Source organism: Psammomys obesus, unplaced genomic scaffold, assembly GCF_907164565.1.
Source record: "Psammomys obesus unplaced genomic scaffold, mPsaObe1.curated_primary_1811, whole genome shotgun sequence".
Taxonomy (NCBI): Eukaryota; Metazoa; Chordata; class Mammalia; order Rodentia; family Muridae; genus Psammomys; species Psammomys obesus.
The window spans coordinates 2,392,346-2,419,586 of NW_026596039.1; the positions used below are offsets into that span (position 1 = coordinate 2,392,346).

At 47.9% G+C, this 27,241-nt stretch overlaps 1 protein-coding gene across 6 annotated transcripts in view; it reads right to left on the reverse strand.

The window, feature by feature from the left end:
• The window catches only part of Gramd1b (GRAM domain containing 1B), a 134,803-nt gene that overhangs the window by 18,046 nt on the left and 89,516 nt on the right, over window positions 1-27,241 (reverse strand). For all 6 annotated transcript variants that reach the window (XM_055621791.1, XM_055621790.1, XM_055621796.1 and 3 more), the window contains 6 exons: window positions 20,717-20,927; window positions 14,993-15,013; window positions 4,746-4,830; window positions 4,072-4,175; window positions 2,942-3,037; window positions 2,215-2,295 (listed from right to left, as the gene is read on the reverse strand). In XM_055621791.1, coding sequence (XP_055477766.1) covers window positions 2,215-2,295; window positions 2,942-3,037; window positions 4,072-4,175; window positions 4,746-4,830; window positions 14,993-15,013; window positions 20,717-20,927 — 598 coding nt within the window. The remainder of the gene's footprint in view (window positions 1-2,214; window positions 2,296-2,941; window positions 3,038-4,071; window positions 4,176-4,745; window positions 4,831-14,992; window positions 15,014-20,716; window positions 20,928-27,241) is intronic.

The following is a 27,241-nucleotide window of genomic DNA, read 5'->3' on the forward strand; positions in this document are numbered from 1 at the left end:
TAGACTTTCTAAATAGTGTGAGATGTCTGAAAACACACAGTTGAAAGAATGGTTACAGCATTAGGATGGATACCTTGTGTCAGTTTTCCAGTTTCCTCTCTTAGTAGAACAATCTTGAATGATGACTGGGTCCTGGCTCTGGACCAGCAAGTGTTGAGTGTAACTTTCGGTGATGGCTAAGAGAATAAGCCCTTCATCTTTTATCTAGATAGCCCCTCCTACCTCTAGCCTTTGTGGACACCTTTCTTCCTGCCTGGGACACACGTGCTTTCTGTCAAATGCTTGTCCTAGACTAATTCACCGTTCACTGTCCTTTCCTTGAAATTGCTTTCCCTGACCAGTTCTTCCTGGCTCAGCTAGAGTCCACAAATTCAGGACAAGCATAGTTAGCAGACCCTCACTAGGCAAAATTAATAAGAGCTATTTTGGAAGACACTTAGATGCCAAATGCATGGCTCTGTGTCTTATTCAAATATGACAACAGATGTAAACTTAAAAAAAAAATCAAACTTGGGGCTAAAAATTCAGACCACTATCTCTTTACCATTACTAATGTCTAACAAGGGCAGGAGATCTCAGCTTAAAAAGCTACCAAGATTTATAAACAGGGCTCCAGATGCTCAAATTAGAAGAAACTTCAGAATAAGCATTAATTTATTAGGTTTTCTTCAAATAGTAATTAGACTAGCCTAAAGTCAAGGTAAATATAAGGTAAATTTAATATACTCATGTCAATCACATGGTAACCTAGTTGGAGGCACATATTTTCACACATACACACACATAGAGATTTTTTTTTCCTTATTTTTTTTCTAGCCTGGAGAGTCCCCGACATTTGACAGCTTTGAAATGGGGACTCTCTCTGCACCTGGGCTGCACTATTCCTTCTGTGTCTCCTTCTCGCCTAGCTCAGCCACACCAGCTGTCAGTTGGTGGCTGTCTTAACTGAGTTCTCTTATTTTCTTCATTGGTCATTCTCTGGGACCTCATGTTTTGTTAACCAAAGCGGAACCTCCCAGGATTAGCAGGTTCTTAGACTCATTTGTGGATGCAGAAATCCTCAAGTTACCTCTGTCAGAGCCAGGTCCCCTAAAACTGGATGTTGGGCAATTAGGGATAGGCTATAGACCCAGAAATTGCTACCCATGGCTAATCCTATCCCTGCATCATCTTGCCCTCCCTAGCTGATCCCAGGAAGCCACAGTAAAGGCTCTTGCCCACCCTTCTACCCCATTTGCCTCCTGACCAGCCCCACTGCTTCTCCACGTGGTCTGGCATGACTGGCATGACCAGCCATGGCGTGCTTCATTTCAGGAGAATGTGTAGCTAGGAAACCTGTTTTCTTCACAACAGTCATTTCCATGGCCTCCTACTACATTCCACTTGACCAACCCAATCCCTAGAGAAGTATGAAGCTGCAAGACTAACGTGCAGGAAGTCACAGGTGCCTTACTCCTGATAGAACTAGGACATGTTCACAAGGGAGCTGGCTCTGCTGAGGACTCGGGTCAAGATTACTAGAGCCAGGGGCTCCTCTAGAGCTGGCCAATTCCACAATAAAAGCACACTTCCCAACTGGGGCAATATCTAAGTGAGAAAGACATTGTGGGTGAAAGGCCTCCCCAGGCTAAAGGACAGAGCCAATACCCTCTACCTATCATCCTTTTATCTGTCTTGTCTGTCTGTCTCTCTATCTATCCATCGACTAATCTCTTTACTGGAATTAAATTTTATATTTTTTCATATAATAAGTTTGACCATATCCTTTCTCCCCTCTAACTCTTTCTAGATTCTTCCTATCTCCTTACCCACCTAATTTCATGCACTCCCTCTTTTGTTCTTTCTCTCAAAAATAAAATAACAAAACCAAAACAAACTATACACACACACACACACACACACACACACACACACACACACACACATACATGTATATACATATACATATACACACACACACACACATCTATATATAAAAGAATAAAATCAGTAAGACAAAAATATATCAAAACAAAGTCAGAAGCACACACCAATGAACTGAATGAGTTTATTTTGTGTTGGCCAGCTACAGGTGGGCATGAAGACTGACCTAGAGACTAGTGATAGACCCAGTGACACCCCATCTAAGAAAACCGATTTTCCCTTTCTCAGCAGGTATCAGTTGAAAATAGCTTCGTGGCTAGAAGAGGCACCTACTTCCCCTTCGGGACTTACCTTTTCCAGGAGAGCATTCTGCCAGAGCCGGAACATCATCATGTACGTTCTATCCCGGGCCCCAAATGAAGTAAAAAAGTGCTAGAGTGGAGCAGAAGGTGCAGAGAGACGTCTGTGAAAGCTTACAACATAGACAACATAGACACAATCCTCCTTTTTCTAGTTCAAGATATGCAGTCTCAAATGGTACCGACTGGCAGTTATCTAAAACTATCAGCACACTAAGCCCCTCTATGACCAAGTCTTTCAATATTTTGCCAACTTTCTTCTGCGTTTTTTTTTTTTTTCTTTTTTTAAGTTCTAAATTGTGTCCACACCAAAATATAAATGTTCTGTGCGCTCACCAACTGGAACTGGACAAGGGGTGAGCTGGGATACAACACAAACAGAACGAGACAAACCTACTGGCCCCCGCAACCTTCAGCTAAATCTATACATGCCTGTGAAGGCTATCCAATCTAGTCTACAGTCACTGGACTCGAAGTCAGGTGTTCTAGCTCGGAGTTTAAAGTTCTACTATGCTAGCCTGACCCCTGCTTAGCCTTCAACCCCTCTTCTCACCCAGGGAGTACTTTCTAGAACTTGCACCCTGCCTACTGCCTACCACTTCAAACCCGTTAGTCTAAGGATTTAGGGTGACTTAAGAGCGGCAATACAGATGTGGGGAGATGGGGAGCGAGAGGTGGACAGTGCAGAGGCAGAAAGGGCAGAACTTGACACCACTCACCTTTTCTGAATCAGTGCAGACTTGGATGGCGTTGGGAATGAGGCGAGCTGTTTTCTCTTTAGTCATGGAGCAGATGTCTTTCAAACGGACTGTCAGCTGGCATCCCCATGGTGACAGAGCATGAGTAACAAGCAAAAGAGGGCATTAGTATAACCAGGCAAGGAGTGTTCGCGTGGCACTAGTAGTTGCCAGACAAGATCAAATCACGATTCTCATACCTCTGGCTCTGGGAGGAACCAATTTAGAGACCACACAGTTTACAACCTACATCACAGAGGTCGTACACTAAGAAACAATTGGGCCTATTTTCCAGCCATGGGCAATTAGACTGTACAACCTGCTACACGGGCAAGGGCCTGCCATTTTTGCTACTTACAAAACCACAAAATATTGGTGCTGGCTGGTCCTATAATATCATCTAAGTAACCTTTCTCCATCTTATTTTAAAAGATGAGGAAACAAAGGCAAAATGAAGAAGAAGAAGACCTCCCACTAACTTAAAATTACAATTAATAAAATGAACCAGAAGAACCCAGAAGGAGTCTGAGTCAGTTCTTCTGAATCCTACAGCCAATGTCCTTTCCACCTTACTGTGCCTCCCTTTGCTGTAATTCATATCAGATAGCTATCTGCATTTGCCAAAGAAAAATAGCTTTTTATATTGTCCTCCACACCCAAGAGATGGGAAAGAAATACATGATGGAAGAGATGCCATTACTGGGAGTATCTTGCAGTGTTCAGGCATGGCTTTGTGTTAACAACATAAGGGCAGAGACAGGTGGAGTGGCACATGCCATTAATCCCAGCACTCGGGAGGAAGAGGCAGGCAGATCTCTGAATTTGAAGCCAGCCTGGTCTCTACAAAGCGAGTTCCAGGACATCCAAGGTTACACAAGGATAAAACAAAATAACCCTTCCCTTGCCCCCCCAAATCAAAACAAAACAAAACCAAAAAACCAAAAATTGCACAGTATAAAGTCTTGGGGAAAATACAAAGTCAGTAAATGAAGAAAATGAAGGCAACTCGCTCAGTCCTGGACAAAGTGATGGCCAACAGGAACAAGTCTCATTAGGGAGACCAAACCTGCATCCCACACAGTCCCCCACCAAGCCAAGTCCAAGCTCTTTACCAGGGTTTCCCAGCGGAAGATGTTGCTGTAGAAGCAGATCCAATTTTCTGAGAGGTAGAGTCGGCCCTGAAGAAGGATGTCTCTTTGGAGTGCACATGAGTAATCTGTGTAGGAAGCGGGATATGGAAGCTCAGAGGCAGAAGACATTTTCAGCCAACCAGTGTACAGTGAGCATGCCATCCGTGGCCCGTCCAGCACTGGGGGAGTCCAGCCATCTGCTGCTGACTGAGTGTGCAGCCAAGGAAATCTCTGACACCTCATGGTCAGAACACAGAGGAGATGAGGTACAGTGCTGCCTGGAGTCGGGATAATGAATGAGTATGACAGCCAATGACTGGCAGGGTTTTAAAAAAAAATTAAAAAGGCCAGGGCTGTTCAATTAATGTCCATCTCCTACTGCCAGGGTAGCAATTGGTTCTATGGAGCAGCCATTTGCAGAGGTTAACTATGCCTCTGAACTGTTCCTGGGTAGGCTCTCAAGGATGCCACAGGCATGGTGCTGGATCCTAGGATCTGGGACTTAAGATGTCTGAGTTGCTCATGTTTATTTGCCCTGTGGCCAGCTCAACCAGCTTGCTTGTGTTGGCTCTCAGCCCCTGGTCAGAAGCAGCCTGAGTGCTCTCTCTGGAACTGCCAGATTTCCTGGTTGGCCCCCTCCCAGGTCACTAGCTCACCAACAATGAGGCGCTCCGTGTCTGGAAGTTGCTTAAAGAGCTTTCTGAAGTCTTCATTTCTCTGCTTGTACGTGGGGCTTAACACCTGCATGACAAGAGATTAGCATGATGTACCCACATACTGTAGGATTAGTGAAGGTGGGTGCAGGGGTTGGGGAGGGGGACACTTGTGTGTTAGAAAGACAAAGAGATGAAGCTCTCTTCCCATAGTCCCTGGCAGGGGCCTTGGCATGAAGAAATAGCATAGAGGATCTGGTCCTGAAAAGCCCTCCATACAGCACTGGCCAGTGAGAAATATGAAGCCGGGGTCCACACATATCCTAAGAAGAGAAAGCTAAGAAGGAAACCTTCAAGGGTCTTCGGGGGGGGGGGGGGCTATGGTGACAGCTATCACTGCCTGGCTTCCTACCAGCTCTACCTCAGCAATGGAAAGGCCCTGAGGGCAAAGCTAGCTTTCAGCAGAACTTGGAAGAGGACTGAGCACTGTGTATCTCTCAAAGTCTGTTATGACTAATACAGTGAGCTAAAGACAGGATTTTTTTTTTTTAAGTCATAAAACATGCCACTAGAAAAAAAAGTTTCCAAGTGAAAAGTACATCTGGCACACAGGTATGGCACTTCCCTCCCTAACTTATCAAATGCTCTACCAAACCAACATACAGTGAGGAAACTGAGGCAAGAGAAAAGTCCCAAGCCCAAGGGCACCCAACTGCTATTGAGTGGCAGACACCAGGATAAGAACATAGCAGTCAGACAACCAGGGACTTGTACAGAATAAAGAAGCAGATCCCCAAAAAAATGTGTATCCCTTGCAGATTCATTCCCATAGACTAACTTAACAAAGCTTCCTCGGACATGCCACCAGCCGGTAAAATAGTTGGGAATTCTGCCCTTTCAGAACACACAGTCTTAAAAGCTTTAAAAAAGGGCTGGAGAGATGGCTCAGCAGTTAAGAGCACTGGCTGCTCTCTAGAGGACCCAAGTTCAATCCCCAGCGCCCACATGGCAACTTACAACTGTCTGTAACTCCAGTTCAAAAGGATCTGGCACCCTCACACGGACAAACATGCTAGTAAAACATCAACATCAATGCACATAAAATTTTTTTAAAAACTTAAAAAATGAATGGAAATTTGAAAACATTAGTTGAGCCAGGTACCTTAAATCCCAGCACTCGGGAGGCAGAGGTAGGCAGATCTCTATGAGTTTGAGGCCATCCCTGCCTACAAAAAGAGTTCCAAGAGAGCCAAACCCTGTCACGAAAAACCAAAACCAAAACCAAAAAAAAAAGATGGGCGGCCATAGATGAATGACACTCAAAGAGTGCACAACCAGCCAGGCAGTGGTGGTGCACAGCTGGGCTACACAGAGAAACCCTGTCTTGAAAAAAACAAAAAACAAAAAACAGCAACAAACCTCCCTCCTGCAAAAAAAAGCATATACAATCTAGATAGAGCCACACATGAGGACACAGGCATATCTGTATTCCGCCCAGACATGTGCTGACCTACTTACACACACACTAGGCTGCTGACCTCTGCTAGGGACACATGCCTGAGGGACAGATTGTCCTGCTGTCAGTGACATGTGGTTCCTGGCCTCTTACCCTCTCACCCACTTCCCTGGGAATCCATGGGCACACAGCTGGTGAGGAACCGACCCTTCAACTGTTCATATTTCAACTTTCTATGAAGCTAAGTGACCCACATAGAGACAAAGTCTGGAGACTGATCACGTCTGAACCAAATGCTGCCAGCCTGAGCTACCACCTGACATTCTGACGAAAGGACAGGAAACATGGAGAAAATCTGAGACAGCAAAAGCTGTGTAAGTTTAGTTTGGATAACTGCTCTAAAAGGGAGAAACCGGAGAAGAGCTGGAAAAAAAAAAAAAAAAAAAAAAAAAGGAATTTCTCATCAATACTATAATTTGAATTTCAAGCTTTTGTTTTTGACTTACACTTGTAATATGAGAGGCCCAGTTACCTTCCCCCAAAGTGCCCCATGTTATCAGACAATTTCAAACTTCCCAAAACACCTATGTGTGCTTGAACCAGGTTCCCAGGCCATCTGGAAGCTTATGTATCCCACGATCTCTTCAGCTAGAAAAGACCTGATAAAACAGTCCTCTAAGAATCACCAAATACTATGCAGATGCACCTCACGCCCCAGCCTCTTACAACAGAATCCACACCTGGGGAACCCCTTGCTTGGCAACCTTGCTTACTGCTCAAATTCTAATTATCTCTAACTCACTTTCTAGACTGCTGTAGAATGAGTGAGCACCCGAGAGCAAGCACAAGGCCGTCACACACGCCACCACACGGGCGGATTTTATTATCCCACTTCATGCTTGCGCAGAGGGAGGCAGAGGTTCAGCCACTTGCCTGAGGAATGCAGAGATGCAGTGGGAATGGAGTGAAAAAGAAACAAACGGAGCTTCCCAAAAGCATCACACTCGTGGGAGGAGACATTCACCTGCTTTGGGGCTCCCACTAGCCTTTCACGTCCCTGGATGAGTCTTTACAAAGCTCCTCCATGAGGAGCAGCCTACCGAGTGGCCCCCAATTCTCTTCAGGGGAAACCGGGTACCGGGCGTACAGTTACATGATACCAAGTTCCAATTCTCATCCGTAGCGCCCCCTTCCCTGGGCTTCTATCATATTCAATAAGAATTCCAGGACCCACTGAGATGGAGGCATAGAAGTCTAGGTACGATCTCCCAAAAGAGAGCAGGAGTTGATATTGTGTGCTTAAAGCAGTGGGGAGAAACGGGAAGTCTCACATTTCTACCTACCTGCCCTTACTCTAACCGTCTGCTGCTGTAGATGGTAGGCCAGCCTCTCTTTGTACTAAAAGCACAAAGACACATTAAGACGGGCATGCTAGGCTAGGTTTACAATCTCACGTCTCTTTCGATGCTAAGGAACCTAGCCCTCTACGCTCACTGTGTACTCTTCAAACACTCTCTTCCAAAGGTGAAGCATGGCTCACCTGTATAAAACGCTCAAAGAATTCTGGCTCAAGTGTTGTCAAATCTGAGGCTCTCAGCAGGGCCAAGAGGGGCATGAGAGAGTGCATAGAACAGTGACAGGAACACAGAGAATTTGGGTCACACACTCACAGCCGGGATTGTCTCAGATCCGTGCCAGCAGTAGCATTCTGCACCAACAGGTGCATCAGCAAGCCTCTTCAAGTACCACAGCAGAGACTGGCTGTCCAGTTCCAGAAGGAGGCTCCAAAGGACCCCAGATTCTGTCAGAGATTCCATCACCCCCAACAAATGTCCCAGGCCAGGGACCTCAGGTCCTTAGGCTGATTCTCGGGTTCCCTCAGAATGAAAACAGTGAGTCTTGCTGATGATCTCTGAACAGAGGGTCTATATAAACCTGGCTGATACCCTTTCCTCTCTCAGAGCTGTGCTCCCAGTTCAAGCTCTCACAAACAAAAAGATGTAAGAGGCATGGTTCTCAGAGGAGCAAGCTGGCTGGCCAGTCTACCACAGCTGCTTCATACTTCCCTTGTCTTCAGTCTCGGGGGAGTCCAGAGGGGGTGTGGCCAGGCAATACCCCCTGGCTGGTGCAGTCACTCAAGAGTCCGGGAAAAACCAGAAGACACAGATACAGCAGGTACACAACACAGGCTGAGAGTTGCGGAACTGCGGCCCCACGTGAACAGGCGAACTCTGCAGAGCACCGTGACCCACAGCTGGGTCCAGAGGTCTATTCCCACTGGTTACTCACACTCAGAGTGACTCACAAGTGGTTCGGAAGCTCCAGAGAGGCCCATAACAGTCCAGATCTGCCTTCAAAGATTAGCCTGTTCAGTCAATGTACTTTCTATCCACCAGCTAGGCCTGGGCCGTGCTGTGACTCATATCTCTCACCCAAGCAGAGCGGGCCACCACTTCGCTCCAACACAGGGCCTGCTCTCATCCCCACCCCTGCACACACCCCTTTTTCCTCCAGACCGTGCTCCTTTCAGCTGGCCAGCAAATGACTTCTTTGTTAAGAGTCACTGGGGACTGAGGGAGGGAGGCAGGGCTGGTGGGCGGGCAAGGCCAGAGCCCCGCACATGCTTCAAGTTACAGGATCTGGGTGATGGGCCTGGCCAATGTCCTGCAGTAACCCCGGGCCTAGCCTGGCCTCACCAGCAGATGTTTCCTGAAATGGAAAGTTGCTGGCCAGGGCTCTCAGTGGACGAAGAGAAGGGGAGGTGCCAAGGACATCATAGCTCTGGTGAAATATGAAACCTAAGACTGAATAGACATGGGATTTCTTAAGGGACAGCTCTCCTCGAAGGAACCCATGTATTCGGCAACTTCTCTGATGCCAACAGCAGCAAACATGGGAATCTGCAATGTGCTGGTCACAGAGAAGGTGGACAGGTGGGCTTGAAGAAGATGGGGTCTGTCTAAGGTGCTTTTCCCAAGGACTGTGTCCTAGCTTCCATGTAAGGACATACAGGACCAAAGCCAAGTATATTTGCAAGCAGCTGATCAGAACTTGAGGACAAAATAGCAAGAGCAGACCTTCTGGGCCCTGGTTAGAAGGAAGGACACAAGAGAAAGAGAAAGCCACCCAACCATCAAGGCAGAAAAGGGCCTTAGACCAGTGGTTCTAACCTGTGGGTCATGACCCCTTTGGAAGCCAAATGACCCTTTCAAAGGGGTCATGTATCAGATAACTTGCATATCAGATATGTACGTTACATATCATAACAGTGGCAAATTTCTAGCTATGTATGAAACAGCAACAAAAATAATTTTATGGTTGGGGGTCACCACAACTCGGGGAACTGTATTAAAGGGCCACAGCATTAAGAAGTTTGAGAAACAGTGGTGTAGGCAGAGAGATAGAGAAAGGATGCACAGCATTGGGACTGGAAGGGCGTGGACTCCAAGATCCTTGAAAGAATTGAGGTAGCTCCCTTGTTTTACCTAGACCTCCTACTCTATGAGGAAGGTCTTAGGGTGGTGCATCATGGGTAATGGTGCTTTGTCTTATAAGACATAGTAATTTCCTAGGCTTAAGCTTTCGCATAATGTAGATTCTTGGGTCTCAGGCTCAGAGACCCCAATAACCATGAACATGACAGCCATTGCTGGGGTGAATAGAGGGGAAAGAATCTTTGATCAAGGTGTCTTCTAACACCTTTCCCATCTTGAAGGACACCTGCCTTCATCCTTCCCAAAATAGACCCCACTCCATTGGATGCCATCTGCCCTAAGAGCAATCCATCCTTCAGTTTAATCTTCCCTGGCACTTAGTATTTCATTATGTTGTGTAAAAATTATTTACCACATGTATTCCCTATCTTCCTATACCATCATATCACACATACATACCCAAGAGCACATACACATACAACACACACCACACACACACGCACATCACACACACACACACACATGCACACAGCACACACACATACGTACACACGCACACACACATGCTCACAGCACACACACACACACACAGCACACACACACACACACACACACACACACGCACACACGCACACACACATGCACATACATCTCCCTACTTTTGAAAGGCTGGCTTCTTGGAGCCTAGTTCTGGCCCTGACTCTATCATAAGATCAAGTCCTCTTTGTTGAGTGTGTCAGCAGTCCTCAAATTTTGTGATGGATGGATGCAATAATTCTGTTTCCAGGGCAATCACAATAATACCTCTTTTCAGGTCCATGCCACACCCAAGATATAGGCAGTATAGATAGTCCCAGGAGGCTCCAGATACTTAACAGGAATTCCCTGGAAACATGGATATCCAGGCCATAGGCACAGGACAGTTGGGATGGTGACTATCTGGACAAGACAGGGACAGTCTATACCCAGCTAGATAATGCCATATGAGATGAGTCTCAGTCTGCATTAGCCTCTGTCTCCTCCACCCCCTCACCAAGGGCAAGTTAGGGCAGGGCAGGGCCAGAACCCCAGGAGCCAGAATTGGCTCTCTGTTAAACATTAACTCTATAGCAAACACTGGGCGCTGGGACCAACTGGTACCCTTTCCAGGTTCAGCAGGAAGGAGGAGGTGAAAGAACCCAGGGTGGGGAAAATGGATTCTGGTTCAGCATCGACCTCACCTAAGAAGAAACCAGTTAAAATCCACAAAGGAAATCCTGGTGCTCCAGCCAAATCCGGTAGGCAGAAGCCAGATGAGGGTGGGACGGGGAGATGAGGGAAAGCAACTAAACATGAGGTGGACATGGGTGCAATGCAGACTAGTGGGGAAAGGGTACGATAGGGGGCAGGAGTCTCAAGGTCTCATCTGGAGAGGTTATACCACCACAAGAGTGAAATTTGGGGTTGACTGCCATGAGATAGCAGTCAGGAAGATTCCTCAAAGTTACGGATAAAAACCATAGTTGGGAGACAGACAGACATAGAGGAAGAGACAGTCCTTGGAGGAAATACCAGGTACTGGGGGTGTAATCTCTTCTGCCTCAACACCTGCCATTCTACTCCCACAAAGCTTTGTCTTACTGTTCTCAAACTGATGCCAGGTGGACTCGCCCTGGATTGGCACCAATCCTCCTTGTCTTCCTTAAAGCCAGCCTTCCTAACGGCGGACAATGTCAGACAATGTGAGTGCTGTCTCTCCCAGCTGCCCTATTCTAGGCTCTGTCCCTAAGTCGTTAAGGAAACACTAACAAACCCAGAATGAGGCATAAATCAGAAGGGTCTATCTGCCCACCTGGAGCTCAGTAAGACCTATGCCTGCTGGGACCATGAAGGGTCACATTTAAAAGGTAGATGGCATCCTTCAAGCTTTAATCTGACCATCTTTATCTCTGCCTACAGATCCAAAGCCCTGTCCCCTGACCCCTTAACCTCCTGATCACTGCAGCTGTACCTTTGTATTCCCAGCCTAGAGGCCCTGCTGAATAAAATGAGCTGGTCAGCTATGGGGGTGAAGGGCAAGAAGGGCCCCAGGGCAGCTGCACAAGACAGAGTCTTCATACTCCACCCTGACACTGATGCTCACCCTCAACAGGCTTTCCCTGTGTCAGTGGGGCCACTTCCCTTCTCATGACTCACTGCTCAGGTCAGGTTCATCTTTTATTTCGCAGACAATTTCCCCTTAGCTAGTCATCAGACAGTGAGTTGCTTTTCTCCTACAGACCGGTGGTGATGGTTGAAGCTAGCTTCCTGTTAAATTACATCCAGACCCCTTCAACAAGTCTTGAGTATTCCTATAGTCGTCAGCACTCTACAGAGCCCTGATTCTAGCCTGCCCCCAGTGTAAGGGATTATAAAGTTTGCATCTATCTAAAGGTCTCCTAGTGCCAACTATAGAACCTAAGGCATCATAGCTAATGAGCTGACTCTGGCAGGGGGGAAGAGATCAGAAAGAGGGTTGTCCACAGCTGTAGGAACGGGACACCAGGATCCTCTGTGAAGTTCAGATTCCAGCCAGTCAGCAGAGAGCAATGGAGATGAAAGGCAGGTTGAAGCAAAAAGCAGGTCAAAACAACAAGGGTAGATAGAAAGCTTCCCAAAGGACGTTGTATGGACTTCGAGGGGGGTAGTGCTGAGGGAAGGATCAATTGAGGTTTCCCTGATGGTATACCTGAGTACAAGTTTATAAGACATAGACACAGCACTCAGAAAAGGTACTTAGACAGCCAGAGTCCAGCAGGTGCTACAAAACCCTACCCAACGGGTGGCTCTTGGAGAACCAAGTCATAGATTTCAGTTCCAGCCAACGCAATGGGGCTGATGTCTAGAGTAAATGCACTGGCAGAGTCAGAGGGAACCCAAGAGAAATTTCTGTGGTGTCAAACTGACAGCAACTGGATAACAACACTGATATCAGGCTCTGGAAAATTGAATGAGGACATCTCTCTCAACAGAAAAGGTAGGAGGATCCCATTCAACTAGCCTGCTTGGGTACTATAGCCACATTGCCTTTCCACTACAGCAGTTACTGATCAACTTCTACAGGAGCTAACCCTTGTGTGAGATATACAGGAAGAAGTGAAACCAGCGGCTATTGACTATACAACTCCCATGCACACCTCTTAGCACCTGCAGCTATGGCAACTGGAAACTGTTTCTGGTTTCCCCTCTGTCCACCTGCCATTTCTATTTCCTCCTCCACTTTCACTCCTTTTTGCTTCCTGCACCAACGTTGGGTCTAGACTCTACTGTGCACATATAGCGGGACCAGTAAGAGGGCAGGCAGCAGCCAGAGCAGGCAGAAAGGGATGTATTGGTGGTCATCCTGGAGGACTTATAAAGGTCTGTTAAGTTCAACAGCAGACAGATGCCTCCCCACCCCCCAATCCCCCAGCCAGGAGGCCATACCCACCATCATACTGAGTAATCAGATGTTGGAGTACTCAGTTTCTGACTCAGGCTGAGCGAGATGAAAGAGGTGGAGGGGCGGGGAGTCTTAAACCATGTAGCAATCAGGAAGAAGGAGAAAGCCAGCCTGGTGACTGGAAACCAGAGAACAGGGAAGAGCATGAACGGGGAAGAAAAGAAAGGTGGGTGAGGGGCAGAGAGCAAGGAGCAGAGAACAGTACAAGGAATGGGAAAGCAAGGCAAACAGAAGCAGGCCTACTGAAAGCCTTTCAAGAAGAGAAAGGGAGGACAATAAGAGCAATAGTCACCACAAAGACAAGATTTGCATGCTCAAATTTTTATGCTTTAATTGCCCAAAAGCACTGTGGCCATGTGTTCTCTGTTTCCCTTGAGTGACACTAATTCGTGCAATGTGACTTAAAAGGAGGTTGGAGGACCCTGGGGTGTTTGCAACAGTTGGGGCGGGACAGCTCCCATGGAGACAGAAAGCTCCTCCCTCCAAGATCTGAGCTGCCATCAGCCTGAGGCCAGAAGAATCTTAGTCTGAGTCAAGGAGAAGGAACAGGCAAGAGGAGGCAGAGTTCAGCTTCTCTCCCACCCACTGTCACCTCAATCCTCAATGTCCTCATGTCAACACAGGCCACTTGGGGTGTGGTCAGTAGGGCTGTGGGTAATAGACAGACAAAAAGCACCTGGAATGGGTAGGCACAGAGCTGCTTGTGGGAAGCCAGAGTGTTAGCTGACATGTGTCTAACTTGAAGGATCTACTTAATACCATATTGGAACACACACGGCCCAGAGGGATGATTTGGACCCACAGCCCCACATTAAATACAAGTTTCAGCTGGGTGTGATAGCACACGCTTTTAATCCCAGAACTCAGGGAGACAGAGGCAGGTGGATTGCTGGGAGTTCAAGATCAGCCTGGTCTACAAAGGGAGTCCATTACAGGCAAGGCTACACAGAGAAACCTTGTCTCAAAAAATTGAAAGAGGGAAAGAGAAAGAAAGACAGACAGACAAACAAGCCTAGCCTTGAGCCACTCCTCTGCTTTCTCCAACCCTGTCATTCCACCATCCTGATAGCTTCTCCAAGCCCCAGCTCCCACTGGAGCAGAACTAGGCACAAGAGGGGGAGAGGGAGGATGGGGAGGGGTGGATGAGTGTTATTCTCAACACAGACAGGCATTTAGCAGGAGACACAAGGGTATGAAGGCAGGCCACAGTGTACATCAGCTCTTCGACTGAGCAGTCCCCCTGAAGGTGCAGAACATGTGGCCAGGCCAGGCTGAAGGATTTTAGCCAGCTGTTCTTCCAGGGAAGAGGTCAAGGCCTCGCGACGTAGACAAGGAGAATAGAGCCTTTTCACCCACTGCTTACTACACAAGCATTTTCAGGGTCCAGAGCTGGATGAATGGCCGCTAAAGGTGACCTAAGAAAGACTTGGGGCTTTCAGACAAGAAGGCGGCCAAGCCTTTGATAGGAGCATGCTCTGGAGGACACTGGATGTCTGTGACACATTCCACCACACAGCACAGTCTCTCCGCTCCAGCTCCCCCAAGATGTCTTGGTTAGTGATGCCACCTTTAGCCCTAAGTACACCCTGTGGCTCCCCTGGCCTCAGAATTGTGCCTGGCCTTGAAACAGTCACTCCTCTCTGGCTGCAACCTGACCTCATATAGGACACTAGATGAGGAAAGAGATGAGATGCAACATTTCTTCCAATCCCCAAATCAAATCCTCCTCCCCAGGACTTCTCCATCCTGCCTTAGAGGAGAACTGCCGTATCTGTGCTGGAGCGAGAAGAGGCTGACAGAGGCAAAAACTCAGAGGACCCAAACTGTACTTGACACTCCCCCCCCCCCCAACACATCCATTTTAATATTACCCAACAAGAAAGGAAACGGAAATACTTACGTTGTACCAACTCTGGCTTTTCTGAAAAGACAAAATAAAAGAGAGAATAAAATTAGTTGGGGAAGAGTGGTTGGAAGTGGCCAGAGCATTCCTTCCCCCCCTGGGGTGAAGGTAACACAGACAGCAGAGGGTGGGCAGGGGGAAGGAACCCAAATGCAGCTGAATGCTTCCCATGTCGATGCTCAGAAGGGTCCTCCTTTCACAAGACAGCTCCAGAAAGGAGGCCCGGGAGCAGTCCATGCTGGAAGCCCCACCATAGCTGGGGCGGTTGGAGATGCAGGCAGTGGCAACACCAGCTAGCGTTCAACCAGAAGGGAGTCAGAGCCCCATCGCCAGGACCTGCTGATGGGGTTGTGGGAAGTGCGCTAGGCATCCAAAGCCTAGTCCCCAAGTGGGTTTTGACTAGAAGCAAAGTATCGATGAAGGCCAACGCAGCCTCCTGCTCCAGGTCAGCTCCCCTGGCAAAGGCAGGGTACATATTTTGATGGAAGTAGAAGATCAGACTATCTAAAGTCACACTGTGATCTCAGCTAGCAGGTGAGTAAATTTTCTTCTCTCACAACTGCCTGACCTCCTAACAGCTAACAGGGGAACAGAGCTGAATCGTGTCATTTCTAAAGGCTTCTTCCGACCCATGGTGTTATATATAACTCGGTATTCATAAGACCACCTTCTGTGCCAGCTCTATAGGGGAGGAATTCTCATTCTGATCTCCCCACAGGGTCTGAAACTTTCTAATAAAAGAAGGGGAAAAGCTAGATTGCATCCTGTCTGTTTACAACCTCTATATATGAGCAGTCTGTCAAACTTTACCAACAGGTCAAAGCCTCAATGAGATACCAGAGGTATGGAGCCTATACATAGTCAGCAACCTAGAGCTTGTGTTAAAGGGTCAACTCATAAATGCAGAATTGGGTAGCCATTGTGTCAGCTGGTAAGGTGTGTGTGTGTGTGTGTCTGTGTGTGTGTGTGTGTGTGTGTGTGTGTGTGTGTGTCAGGGTGGAGGTGACTATGAGCCAGGATTCTGTAAATGACCACAATGATGACCTGATGGTCATGTGATCTCCCTCACCTCACCAAGTTTTTTCTTTTGGCCAGAAGTTGGCCCGACACCTTGACCCTCTGTTCTGACACAGTCATCAGAGTGTCCAGAGATAGGTAGTGGAAGGGGCAGGGGCATGGATATGCATTTCCCTCACACACATTTCACTAGCCAGCCTGCTGCCAGAGCATCAGGTAGCAAGGCAGTCACTTGGGTCCCCTCTGCTAGGAACTCTCTGTGCTCATTCCTCAAAACGCTGTCACTGTGGACTCATCTAGAAAGCATATATATATATATATATATATATATATATCCAATCCAGAAGTTGAAGGGCAAGCCCACATACCTAAGGCTATTTCATCTCAGAGTGGGAACTGCCACCTTGTAGGAGAGAATTCTGGACCTGAACATCCCCATCTAAGGAGTTCAGCTAAGGTTATGTGACCCTGGAAGAGGGTGGGTGGAGCAAGAAAGTTATACCTAACTGGACTGTCATTTCTATAGATCTTTTTGGGTGTTTACAGTGACAACTGACTGTAGGACTTCAAGGAACTGGGTTATGGAGATGGTATCCACAGTTTTTGTGTGCTGCTTTAACCCTGTCCCAGGCTAGTCACATGCTTCATAGCTGAGGAATCTCTCTCAACTTCACCCAAGACCTTTATTTTTTGGAACTTTTGTATCCAACCCTAGGAGGAAAGGGTTTGTGATCCTCAGACATGGTACCTGCTCTCCTGCCTCACACACCCAGAAGCAGACCCTCCCTTCCTATGCACTGGCATCACGATGCTAGTCCCTTAAGAAGCTACTTGAAACAAACAGCTTCAGGGTCCCAAGAGCTTCAGTTAGAAGCTCTGTCCCATCTCTAATAGCCCTGTGATGCTTTTATGTCTACATTTGTTATCTTAAAAGGTGAGGGTAGAGCTGAGTTCAATGGCACACGCCTGTAATCCCAGCACTCTGGGAGGCAGAGGCAGGTGGGTCTCTGTGGGTTGGAGGCCAGCCTACAAATTGAGTCCAGGGACAGGCCAAGGCCACACAGAGAAACCCTGTCTGGAAAAACAAAAGCACGCAAACAAACAAACAAAAAAAAAGCAAGAGTATAAGAAAGGATATCTAAGAATTAAAATAAATGAGAAACGCACCCTCTAGAGTAAGGACTTTGGAGGGTCTGCCCTACACAGTTCCTCCTCTGACAGCGCCAAGGATGCCTAAGGGACACACGCTCACATCTCCAGTGAGATCCACATTAGCCCTCAAGACTACCCAGCAGGAAGGCCTTCCTAACCTCTGACCTGCCTCTCGGAGAAGAATCACATCCTCAAGACTCCACATCCCTGGCCTGAAGGAAGGCTAGAGGGCAAGAAGGGACAGAACTAGGGAGGCCAGGTTCTAAGAACAAAGGCAGAGCTCAGGGAGGCAGGACTAGAACTGAAGGTGGAGGACATGGAGAACTTGTTTTGCGTTTCTTTGGCTTTTTCTACAAGGAATCAGACAAGCAAGGGCTACATGGAACGCAAGTCTCCCAGAAACATACCCAAACTACCTTATAGCAGTTTCCTGCCTCCGTGTCTAACTAAAAGGATCCCCCAGAACAAAGGCTCCAGGAGTCTGGAAGGCGAGCTGAGGTTGGAGGTGAGCAGAGAATGGGGCCAGGAGCTCTACGTTAAGCACAAATTGGAGGAGGGCAAAAAACAACGTCTTACTTTGATCAGATTAAGTCTGTCATACTGAAAAGAAAACCACAAAAATTAGAATTCAAACAAACCAACTAACAAACAAAAAGGTGAAAGGTCACAGGAGCACCAGTGTCACAGCACCGGGCATTGCCAAGCACCAACGGAGAGCTAAGCAGCAAGGCAGATGCCAAGGACTGGGTGGCCATGTCTACTCAGCAGGCCTACAAAGGGCAGAGAGTGCCGCTCTAGAGCTGGTAGGAGCAAGAAAGCATGTCCTGGCTCCCTCTAGTGGTCACAGGCCTAAGTATAGCTGGACTGTGACCCAAACCCAGGGGTTTCTGGGAGTGAAAGTCAGTCCAGAGGTCCTGTAGCTCCCTGCTCTGAGCAGAAGCAAGAATCGACTTCAACCACCGAGAATATGATGGGAAAGGTAAAGCCTTCATGATTTCCTGTCCTAATCCTCTATCTAACAAATGAAGAAATGGAGGCCAGAAAGGTAGAGAGAGACATTGTGAAGAGGAGACATCTTGCTGCCTGTTTGAAGAACAGACAAGGTGGCCTCTTAGCAGGAGGTGGTCAGGGGTGGCCCAGCTATGAATGCAGCAAGGACAGCTCTAGCTAACAAATCCTTTGTATAGCTATATCTGGCCACTCTGAAAGGATGCTCCCTGGGGAAGCAGCTTTAAAAGCTTTGGCCTTACCCCTGAGTGTCTTGCAGTCTAAGAGCTGGACCTGCATTGACCCCTCTTCCCATGGCAGCTTTGGTGGTCATCTTCTACAGTCGGTGTATTTTGCATATGCATGCTGCAGCTGACCACGGTTGCTTCCCAGGGCACTTGTGCAATGTGGTCCTTCTCACATAAGCTGTTAGTAAGCATTGCTCCCTGAACGAATACCTTGCTAGGCTTGGAGGAAAGAGCTGCACACCTCACCTCAGGACTGGGAAGACTAAAGACTCGGAGCAGATGTGGAGAGAAGGAATAACCCGCTGGATGCCCGCATCCAGCCGGATCCTTCCTCTCCCAGATGAGCCTCGAGCCATCTGGTAGCACACATTTCAACTAAGGCAGAGGGGTGAGCACTCTGGCACAGTGACAAAAGGTCTTATACAACTCCCGTCCCCAGATAACAGGCATGCCTGAACCTGCCTAGCCTCCTCCACCCACAGAGCACTCCCGCTGGCTTCCTTGCTCTGGGCTGTCCCCCAATGGTGACAGCCACTTAAAATCCTGAGAGCTACATGACGCGCTTTGCATCTGAAGGGCACAGTAGCCAGGCTAGGCAGCGGGGCTCCGTGTTCTCCCGTCAGGAATGAACAGTGCTCAGCCTTCCTCTCTGAGGACATCCACAGACACTGTTGGAAGTTGTCTCTCAGTGCTTCCAACCCACACTCCTTCCCCACAATTGATTTCCTGGGCCCTACTACCTTAGTACCAATTGTTGACCACTTATTCACTCCCACTTCCCCTCAGACCTCAGAGATCCCAGGGCCCTGGCTGCCATCCTCTATCCTGAGCCTGGTGGTTATTGTCACCTTCAGCCTCCAGGTGCTGGCACTTCACCCTCTTTGATCAAAACCCAGAGTTCTAAGCATACCACAAATGAGTACCAGTGTGGTACAAGCAAGTAGTAAAGGGCACCCTGGCAAAGTAGCTCTCAGGGGTGGGGTGGAGGGAAAGACAAATGAGGCAGACCTCCCCAAGCGAGCGGAGGTTTCTCCTGCCGGGCTCTCATCACTTCTGCCAGGGCAGCCAAAGTTTCCCCATCCAGGGGCCACAGTTAACAACGGTGTGACTGAGTGGAGGCCCCACACCCACCGGAGTGGAAGTGCCCGCTGCAGGACTCTGCTTTTAGAAAGTGCCACACAAGGAGGGAAACACATTCCCACTACTGGTGGGTCTGAGAAGCAGGCAGACATGGGGTGGGGGGATGGGGCCGCGGTGCGGGGGTAGGGAGCAGAGTCTGTTCTCTGACATCGGGCGGTGGGAGTGGTCCCTCAGTGACTTCCAAGCCAGCCTGCCAAGGGATGGGGGTGGTGGGGAACAGTGGGGTCGGCCCTTCTGGGAAAGGGACCAAGCAGGGCATATGGGCAGAACTGGCAGGGGTTTAGGGAGGGATGCTGAGCACCACAGACAATCCATTACTAGAGGGGGGAGATTAAAAGACAGAGACAAAAGATGGCTTACTTTTGAGAGGCGCTTGTGAGACTAAGACCATGCATGCAAAGAAGGTGTTTGGGAAACAGTGGGGAGAAGAGGAAGAACAAGAAATCAAAAGACAAATTAAAGTGGGAAACCAGCTCCCAAGCCCCCCTGGGGTGGGTGGGGGGATCCCCTTTCTCAAGCCCTATAAGTCTGGTGGTTTGGGAGCAACTGAGTAGAGATGGCTCTTGATTGCCAGGGGCCTGCGGATGGGAGGAGAACTCTTGGGAACCATAACCATGTGAGGCCTCTGTGCTAATCCCTGGACCAGGAGCCTGGGTGCCCAGGTGCACAGGTGCAGTGAGGGCTTGAGAGGGGTGGGAAAGCCCTGTGACTAGCCTCTCTGCGAGATGAGTAGGAAATGGGTTGGTACAAAGGTAAAGCAGAGTGATGGCCAAGGAGGAGGTTAAAAATAGCCCTCCGGAAGGTTCCCTGAAGCCTCTCTTCCTGGCTATACAGTTGTCCCAAATAATGTTCCTTTACCAGTACAAGGGGCCAAATTTAACGAAGGATTAAAAATATGACCCCTCCTGATCCCCCAGAGTTCCCTCCATATCTCAAAGGCCATGAAGCTCCTGGATCCTACAAAGGGATGGGGAGTGGGGTGGAGAAGGGGCGTGTGACTCGGGACCCTACCTGACTGCTTAGACGGAAATCTATTCAACTAGGGTCTCCCCTGCCAGCCCTGACCTGACCTGACCACACCACAGAGACGCGGAGCTTTTCAGTCCAATGAATAACCCAGTTCCTTTCTCCAGCTAGCTAAGGAGGGCTGTGGGGGTCTCCAGCATGCTCTGCTCACCTTGGAATTTTTCCCACCACTCCGACCAGACTGTGAGGAGCAACTGCGCTGCACACCCTGCTCCGGGGTGGAGGGGGACTTGTCCGAGGAGTGGTCTGAGCCCTTCTCCACCATGGTGTCTCCGTCCTGGTTCTGTGGCGTTGGCGAGCGGGACCGCTTCCGGAGGATGGGGGAGCAGGCCGGCGTGCTGCGGTTGGAGTTACTGGCAGTGCTGCAGGGGCAGATGGAGAGGGGGAATGAGGTGGAGAGGGAGGAGGAAGGAAGGAAGGCTGTCAGTGATGGCAGGCCAGAGACCCATGCAAAGGAGCCAGCTCAGGGAGCCCAAGGCAACAGGCTGAGTAAGAAGAAAACCCAGCTAGGGACTTGCTGCACTGTAATGCTGCTGCTGGCCAGCAGGGAGCAGTAGTGCCAGTGTAAAAAAAGGGAAATAGGAGCAAGCAGTTAAGTATTTAAAGATTCACCCACCCATCCAAGAATCTACCCATCCAATCCTGTTTGAGCTTTTACTATATGTAGAAAGTTATTAGGGCAAATAATTTAGACCTTGAAAGAATCATTTGGCGATCAGTCAATGCCACCAGTTCATTTCACACATATACTACATTGCGTTTCAACACTTTTGTTCGTAATGATAATCCCACTTTTCAAAGCATTCACATATGTTATTTCATGGAAACATCTTCTAAAATATATCACGTTATGTTATTTTTCACATGTGTGTGGGGGCATGCATTCGCCATGGGCGTGCCTGTGGAAGTCAGAAAGCAACTTGCCAGAGTCTGTTCCCTCCTTCCACAATGTGAGTCCTGGGAGTAAGCTCTTTTGTCTACTGAGCTGTCTCACTGGTCCACACACCATGTGTCTTAAGACATTCAGCCAAGCTAGTAATGCCAAGTGCCACTATCCTAGGGTTTAAAAATGAAGACAAATGCCTGGCAGAGAGAAGTAGTCATCAAAGGCAAGACTCAGGATTCGCTTCAGACGTAACCCACTCATACCACCCTAGTAAGTGACACTGCTGTACCACTGGGAGCAGAGACTTATTCTCATCCCCTCCCCCACCCAAATTCATCTCTAAAAAGCTCCTTGCACTTTGTACAGCACCAAATCCAATTACACCTAGGCATGCGGATCTGTTAGTACAGTAAGAACTGAAACTTAGCTTGTGTTTTCAAAAGAGTAGAAGAGGTGAAGAAAATAAAGGAGAGGAAAAAGTGAATTCGTTCTGTTAGGTTTTGAGAGAACAGAGGAAGAAAACAAATGGGCAAAAGGAAAGAATACTCAGAAAGCAGCAGGGGAAATGGGAAGGAAAAGCCTGCGAGATTACAAAGCCACCCAGCAAGGTGACAAGAGGGGGCAGGGCCCTGCCTACCTGCTCAGTGGCCAGACTGGCTAACCCAGGAAAGTGTCTTGGGCAAACTACATGCTGGTCTTGCCTCAGGAAGCAGAGGGCAGGATGGAGGACACGGACATTTGCATGAAGATCTAGCTGTAACCTCAGATGCTCCGCTGGAGACATTTGCAATGATTACGCCGTAACACCTGGCCAAACTCAGTAAAGAGGAGAGTTCACAGGCCCATCCACCATCATTGTGGAGGGGAGGAAGTGGAGCACGGACCAGTATGGAACCCTCCTAGAGAAACACTAATATAGCCAGAAGGCACAAGATTTTGTTCCATCTGAAAATGTATGAGTTGACTTAAAATCTTGCCTGCCAATGACTTGAAGAAGCCCAAAAGCTCTCTCTCGGAAGAGGTTGTCCAGCTTCTCCCTCCGTGTAACAACATCCTTTTTTTCCTCTGACTTTTAAACCACACTATAAACCTTAGGGAGCAAAAGCTATATTTCTTTTCTTCAACTCTAGAGGCTGAGCCAAGGCTGTCCAAGCCAAGGACACCCCAGTCCTCTGGGAGAGCTTGGGGATGGGAGGATGCTCACCTATCCAAGGGAAGCCTCCTTTTCCTTGAGACAGTTCCAGCCTGTGACCAAGTATTCAAGAGCAATCTTCCTACCCACTCATCCCCAAGTAAAAAAAAAAAAAAAAAAAAAAAGACCATCTGACCTTCACAAACACAAAACGACCTTTCCCACCTTCCTGAAATAAAGGCCATTTTCATTCAGTCTAATTCTAGAGTGTCTAGGCTTAGGAGCGTAAATGGAGGATAATTCAAGTCAAGAGCAGGCAAACCAAACAAGCAAATCAGAAGGTATAAGACACAATACACAAAGCAACACGAGTAGAGTGAGATAGCGCAGTTCTTTCTACCAAGCTAGCGTAGGGCCCACACGCTAGAAGGAGAGGACTGCACTCCCTCGCCCCCGTGAGTCGTACTCTGACTTCCACACATGACCGCTACTACATGTGTGTGCACATGCCATAGCACACATGTAAGGATTAGAGAACAGCTTTCCAGAGTTAGTTCTCTTTTTCCACCATGTGGGTCCCAGGGACCAAGCTGAAATCTTTAAGCTTGGTGGTAAGCACCTTTGCCTACTGAGTCACCTGTCTGCTCCCTTGGATCTTCTCAGGTTTCCCAAACTAGAATTTAGTTCTTTTCCAAATGTGACCTTCACCACTGTGGCCACTACTGCTTCTTTGACTTCAGCTTGTCATTGGCAAGTCTCCTCTGCCACCGGATTCACACTTGCTAATCTGGCCTAACAATACTATGCCAAGTAAATATTTCTTCCAGATAAATGTCCCCTGAGAGCCTCAGCTCCCAAACATCTAGCCATCTTTCTCCCAGACCTCTGCCCATTCCTTGCCCTTCTCCAAAGGCACCATCATTGCTCAGAAGTGGTATCCCTTCTGTGCCACCCACCGCATTCTATGCATTCTGTTTCTCTAAGGCTCTATCCCATTCTTCCCTTCCTGTCCTATCCCAGGTTCTCAAGGTATCTTGCCTGGACTTTTCCAATAGTCTTAGCTATGATTTGAGTGGTTTCTTAAAAACAAAAACAACAAACAAGCAAAAACACCCAGAATAATAAGAGGTCATTGACCTCTTCTGTGCTTGGCCTCCATGCCAGTCTTTTATACAAGAAGAAATCTCTGTAACCATAGCTCTGCCTTGGCAGAGTCATTTCTAGCCTTTCTGCATTGCTAAACCTATTAAAACATCAGCCATTGTCCTGGAGATTTGGGCATGCTGCTAAGTAAATAAAGCCAGTTTCTATGCATTTTGTAGAGCAGCTTACCTTTCAAACTCTGTTGTGTGCCCTTAACCTGATCCTACCAGCAGTATTAATAGAATTACAGTTAACTAGTTACATTTGGGGGTGGGAGTCAAAGGAACCTTACATGCCCAGTATGTAGGAGACAACAGACAAGATCCTTGACCTGAATTCAGAAAGGGTCCTTGGCCTGTGAGAAACAGGAGATCAAGTACCTGACAACCAAGGTGATGTGACTCTGTATGTGGTACTATCATTCCAGAAGTATTTATTGGCCACCTGGTACAATGTTAAACATCCACGTTAACACAGGTGAATAAAAAAACGATCCTTGTGCTTAGTACATTTACAATGAGGCAGAGCTAGACATGACCTCTAATTGGAATGAAAGCTGGTGTGATCTAAGAAAGTAGAATGAAGAGGGAAAAGGAAGAGAGGAGGGAGAGAGAGAAGGAGAGAGTGAGAGAGAAAGCTTTCCTCAAAGAATTAGGTTCAGAAAAATGTGTTTAGCCAAGCAAAAACCATGAAGTCAAAGAAGCCAATGGAGGACAGAAAGAAAAAAAGGAGAAAGAAAAAAGCAGCAGGAATAAAATGAAGGTCTTAAACAGCATGGAACATGCAGAGAGTGACAAGAAGCTGCTCCAGAGAGTCCTATAATCATCCCATCTCCCTAGTAATAGGTCCACTAAGACCCCTGCTGGCCACCTCTAACCCAGGAAGATACCCACTCATCCCCACCTCTCCTATGTGTAAGACCGGTGACAAAGACTATTTCACTCCTGTCCCAGTTACCTCGCTGACAAAAAAAAAAAAAAAAAAAAAAAATGTCCTTTAGCCTGACCACAGTATCTCATGCTATGTGTGGTCATAGCCTACTTCCTGGACTCGGGTTAGGCTGATGTCCTTGAGCAATAGGGAAATGTAGCAGGAGGACAAAGGTTTTCTTTCTATAAAGTGACTATCTTCGCGAGCTCCCCAACCTGCACCTCACATGCCCTGGCAACTGCACCACTTTTCTTGGCTTTCCTTCCCCATCCTTATTCCTAGTGAGGTCCTGCAGGCACAGGCAGACCTTGTCAGAGTGCCAGCTCCCTGGTCAGCCACCCGTGCATTTCTCAGAACTCTGAGCAGAACACAATGGTCAGCTGGTGTTCCTTATTCAAGTTTATTTGTTTGTCATTATGAAAGATTGTTTCCGCCCCAGATACTGCAAAATTCGTACCTGCCACTCTGGATGCCCTGTGCCTCCACCTGCTTGGACTGCAGCCTCTGTCTCTGCAATCCTGTGGCCACGAGCACCACAGCTCTAGCTCATTCTCGATGAGATTCCCAAAGCCCTAAAGTGCCCTTAATGAACGAGTGCATAGCTACAACCCTCTCTGTGCCAAGGGGCACAGGGAACTTTTAAAAAGTGACTCCCCGGTCTATTCCAGGGCACTGCCATCTGGAGAGCACTGCATCTGAAGTCTGGCCATTGTATGTACCTCAAAGCAGTAGGCAGGGTAAACTGCCAACCTGTCACGTGAGCAGGTCCAGCTTAGCCTTTTGCTTTCTGTTACCTTGGTTCCTGAGTTTCTTTTTTTTTTTCTCATTTAAAGATATTTAGGATAACAACTGATGCATAACTAGTCCCAATAAACAGCTGAGCCATCAAAATGGATTCTAAACTCCCTTGGTCTCTTTTCTCAACCTCCTGGGCCTGTTGGGGGACTGTTGGGGGCCTGTTGGGTTAAGGGTAAAAGATGTAAATGTTGCTGGACATTACTCATGGAGGATGGTGGATGGAGGGGGTGTTGGCAACACAAAGCATGATTCTTAAAACTACAGGACCCAAGTGTTGCCCACATACCATCTCCAGATGGTTTCCAGGGGATCATTTTCAGAATCTGCATCCTACATGAGAACCACTCGAAAGCTGCAGAACCACTGTATGTCCAAAGAGCAACCTTTGAAGGATCAGTAAATAAATGATATACCTAAATGTCCTTGGCCTCAGAGCCTTCTTAATAATGCCATAGGTAGGCAGAGGCCCTGGAATGGTAAAAATTACTCTCAACTCATTATGTGACCTGCTAGTATAGAGAGCTGAAGCAGAACTGATGGAACACAGGAAGGAGAACCAGTGGAGGACAGTGGGGTGTCCAGGGTCCTGCTAATTACCACTGGCATTCACAGGCCCCTCCCCCTTCCCTGCCACTCACAGTATCTAGCAAAAGCTGATTCCTGTAACTGATCTCCGTATGATCCATCTCAGTGCCAATTCTGAAGCCTCATCAATAATCCTCCCTCGTTCTCTAGAACTCCACTGCAAATATTCATGTAAATTAGCCACTCTACTTTGAGTTTACTCATAGCCCTATGTCCATGTGTCTGAGATAAGAAGGCTACAGGTGTGTGTAGGTAACGCTTTGCAAAGAATTTACATGCTGCTTGCAAATGTCTCCATCAGTAAGCCTGCCTGCCTGCCTACCCTGGTTTCAAATTCAGAGTCCTCATGCTTCCTTGCCCATTAAAAACGTTTCTGAATTTAATGTCTGCACCCACCAAAAGCCACAGCACAGTGGGTGGGAAGGGGAGACCCACTAGGCTTCTAGACGGTGCAAATGTCCTAAATCACAAATCCCAGCTGGGTCCCTGATTCCTGTGGCATCTCCTTCCTAGAGAGGAATCGATCAGTACATTTAAAAAATCAGTCACCCCCAGTCAACACCAAGACACATCTCAGGAACTTTGGACCAACATACACTTTAGGATGCTGGATGAGGTGGAAACTGAAAGGATGGAAAATTTACTGCTGTCTTCATGCAAAGAGCTCCCTGTGGTCATGGATGGAACCTGTTCTCTGTATACCCATAATCTAAAGTCTAATCCTGGCAGAATTCTACCCTGGAGCCAATTTCTTCTAGGAAAGAATGTATAGTTACATCTTGTGTGGCAACTGGGATGACCTGGGACAGGTGGGCAATGAGACAGACAGCTCTCAGAAGGTATATATTTGTCCCTTTGGGACACTGAGGCTGTCACCTCCTGACAGCTTATAATGGGCCTCTCTAACTGCTTCAAGAATGAGACAGACACTGAGAGACTCATCCAGCTCCCTCTACCCTTTCAGAATGACTTGATGAGCCCTCTGCAGGTTCAGTGTCTATAACCCGGGGTACTTCCAGTGTTCATTCGGCTTCACTTACTGATTCCTATTCTCCAGTCTTTAGAAGCCAAGGAACATGGTTCCATTTGGTAAAATGCTCACCACCTAACCATGAGGACCCCGAGTTCCATCTCTAGCTTCCACAAGCTCCATATAGCAACATGCTCCTGTAATCCAAGCCCTGGGAAGGCAGAGAGAAGGC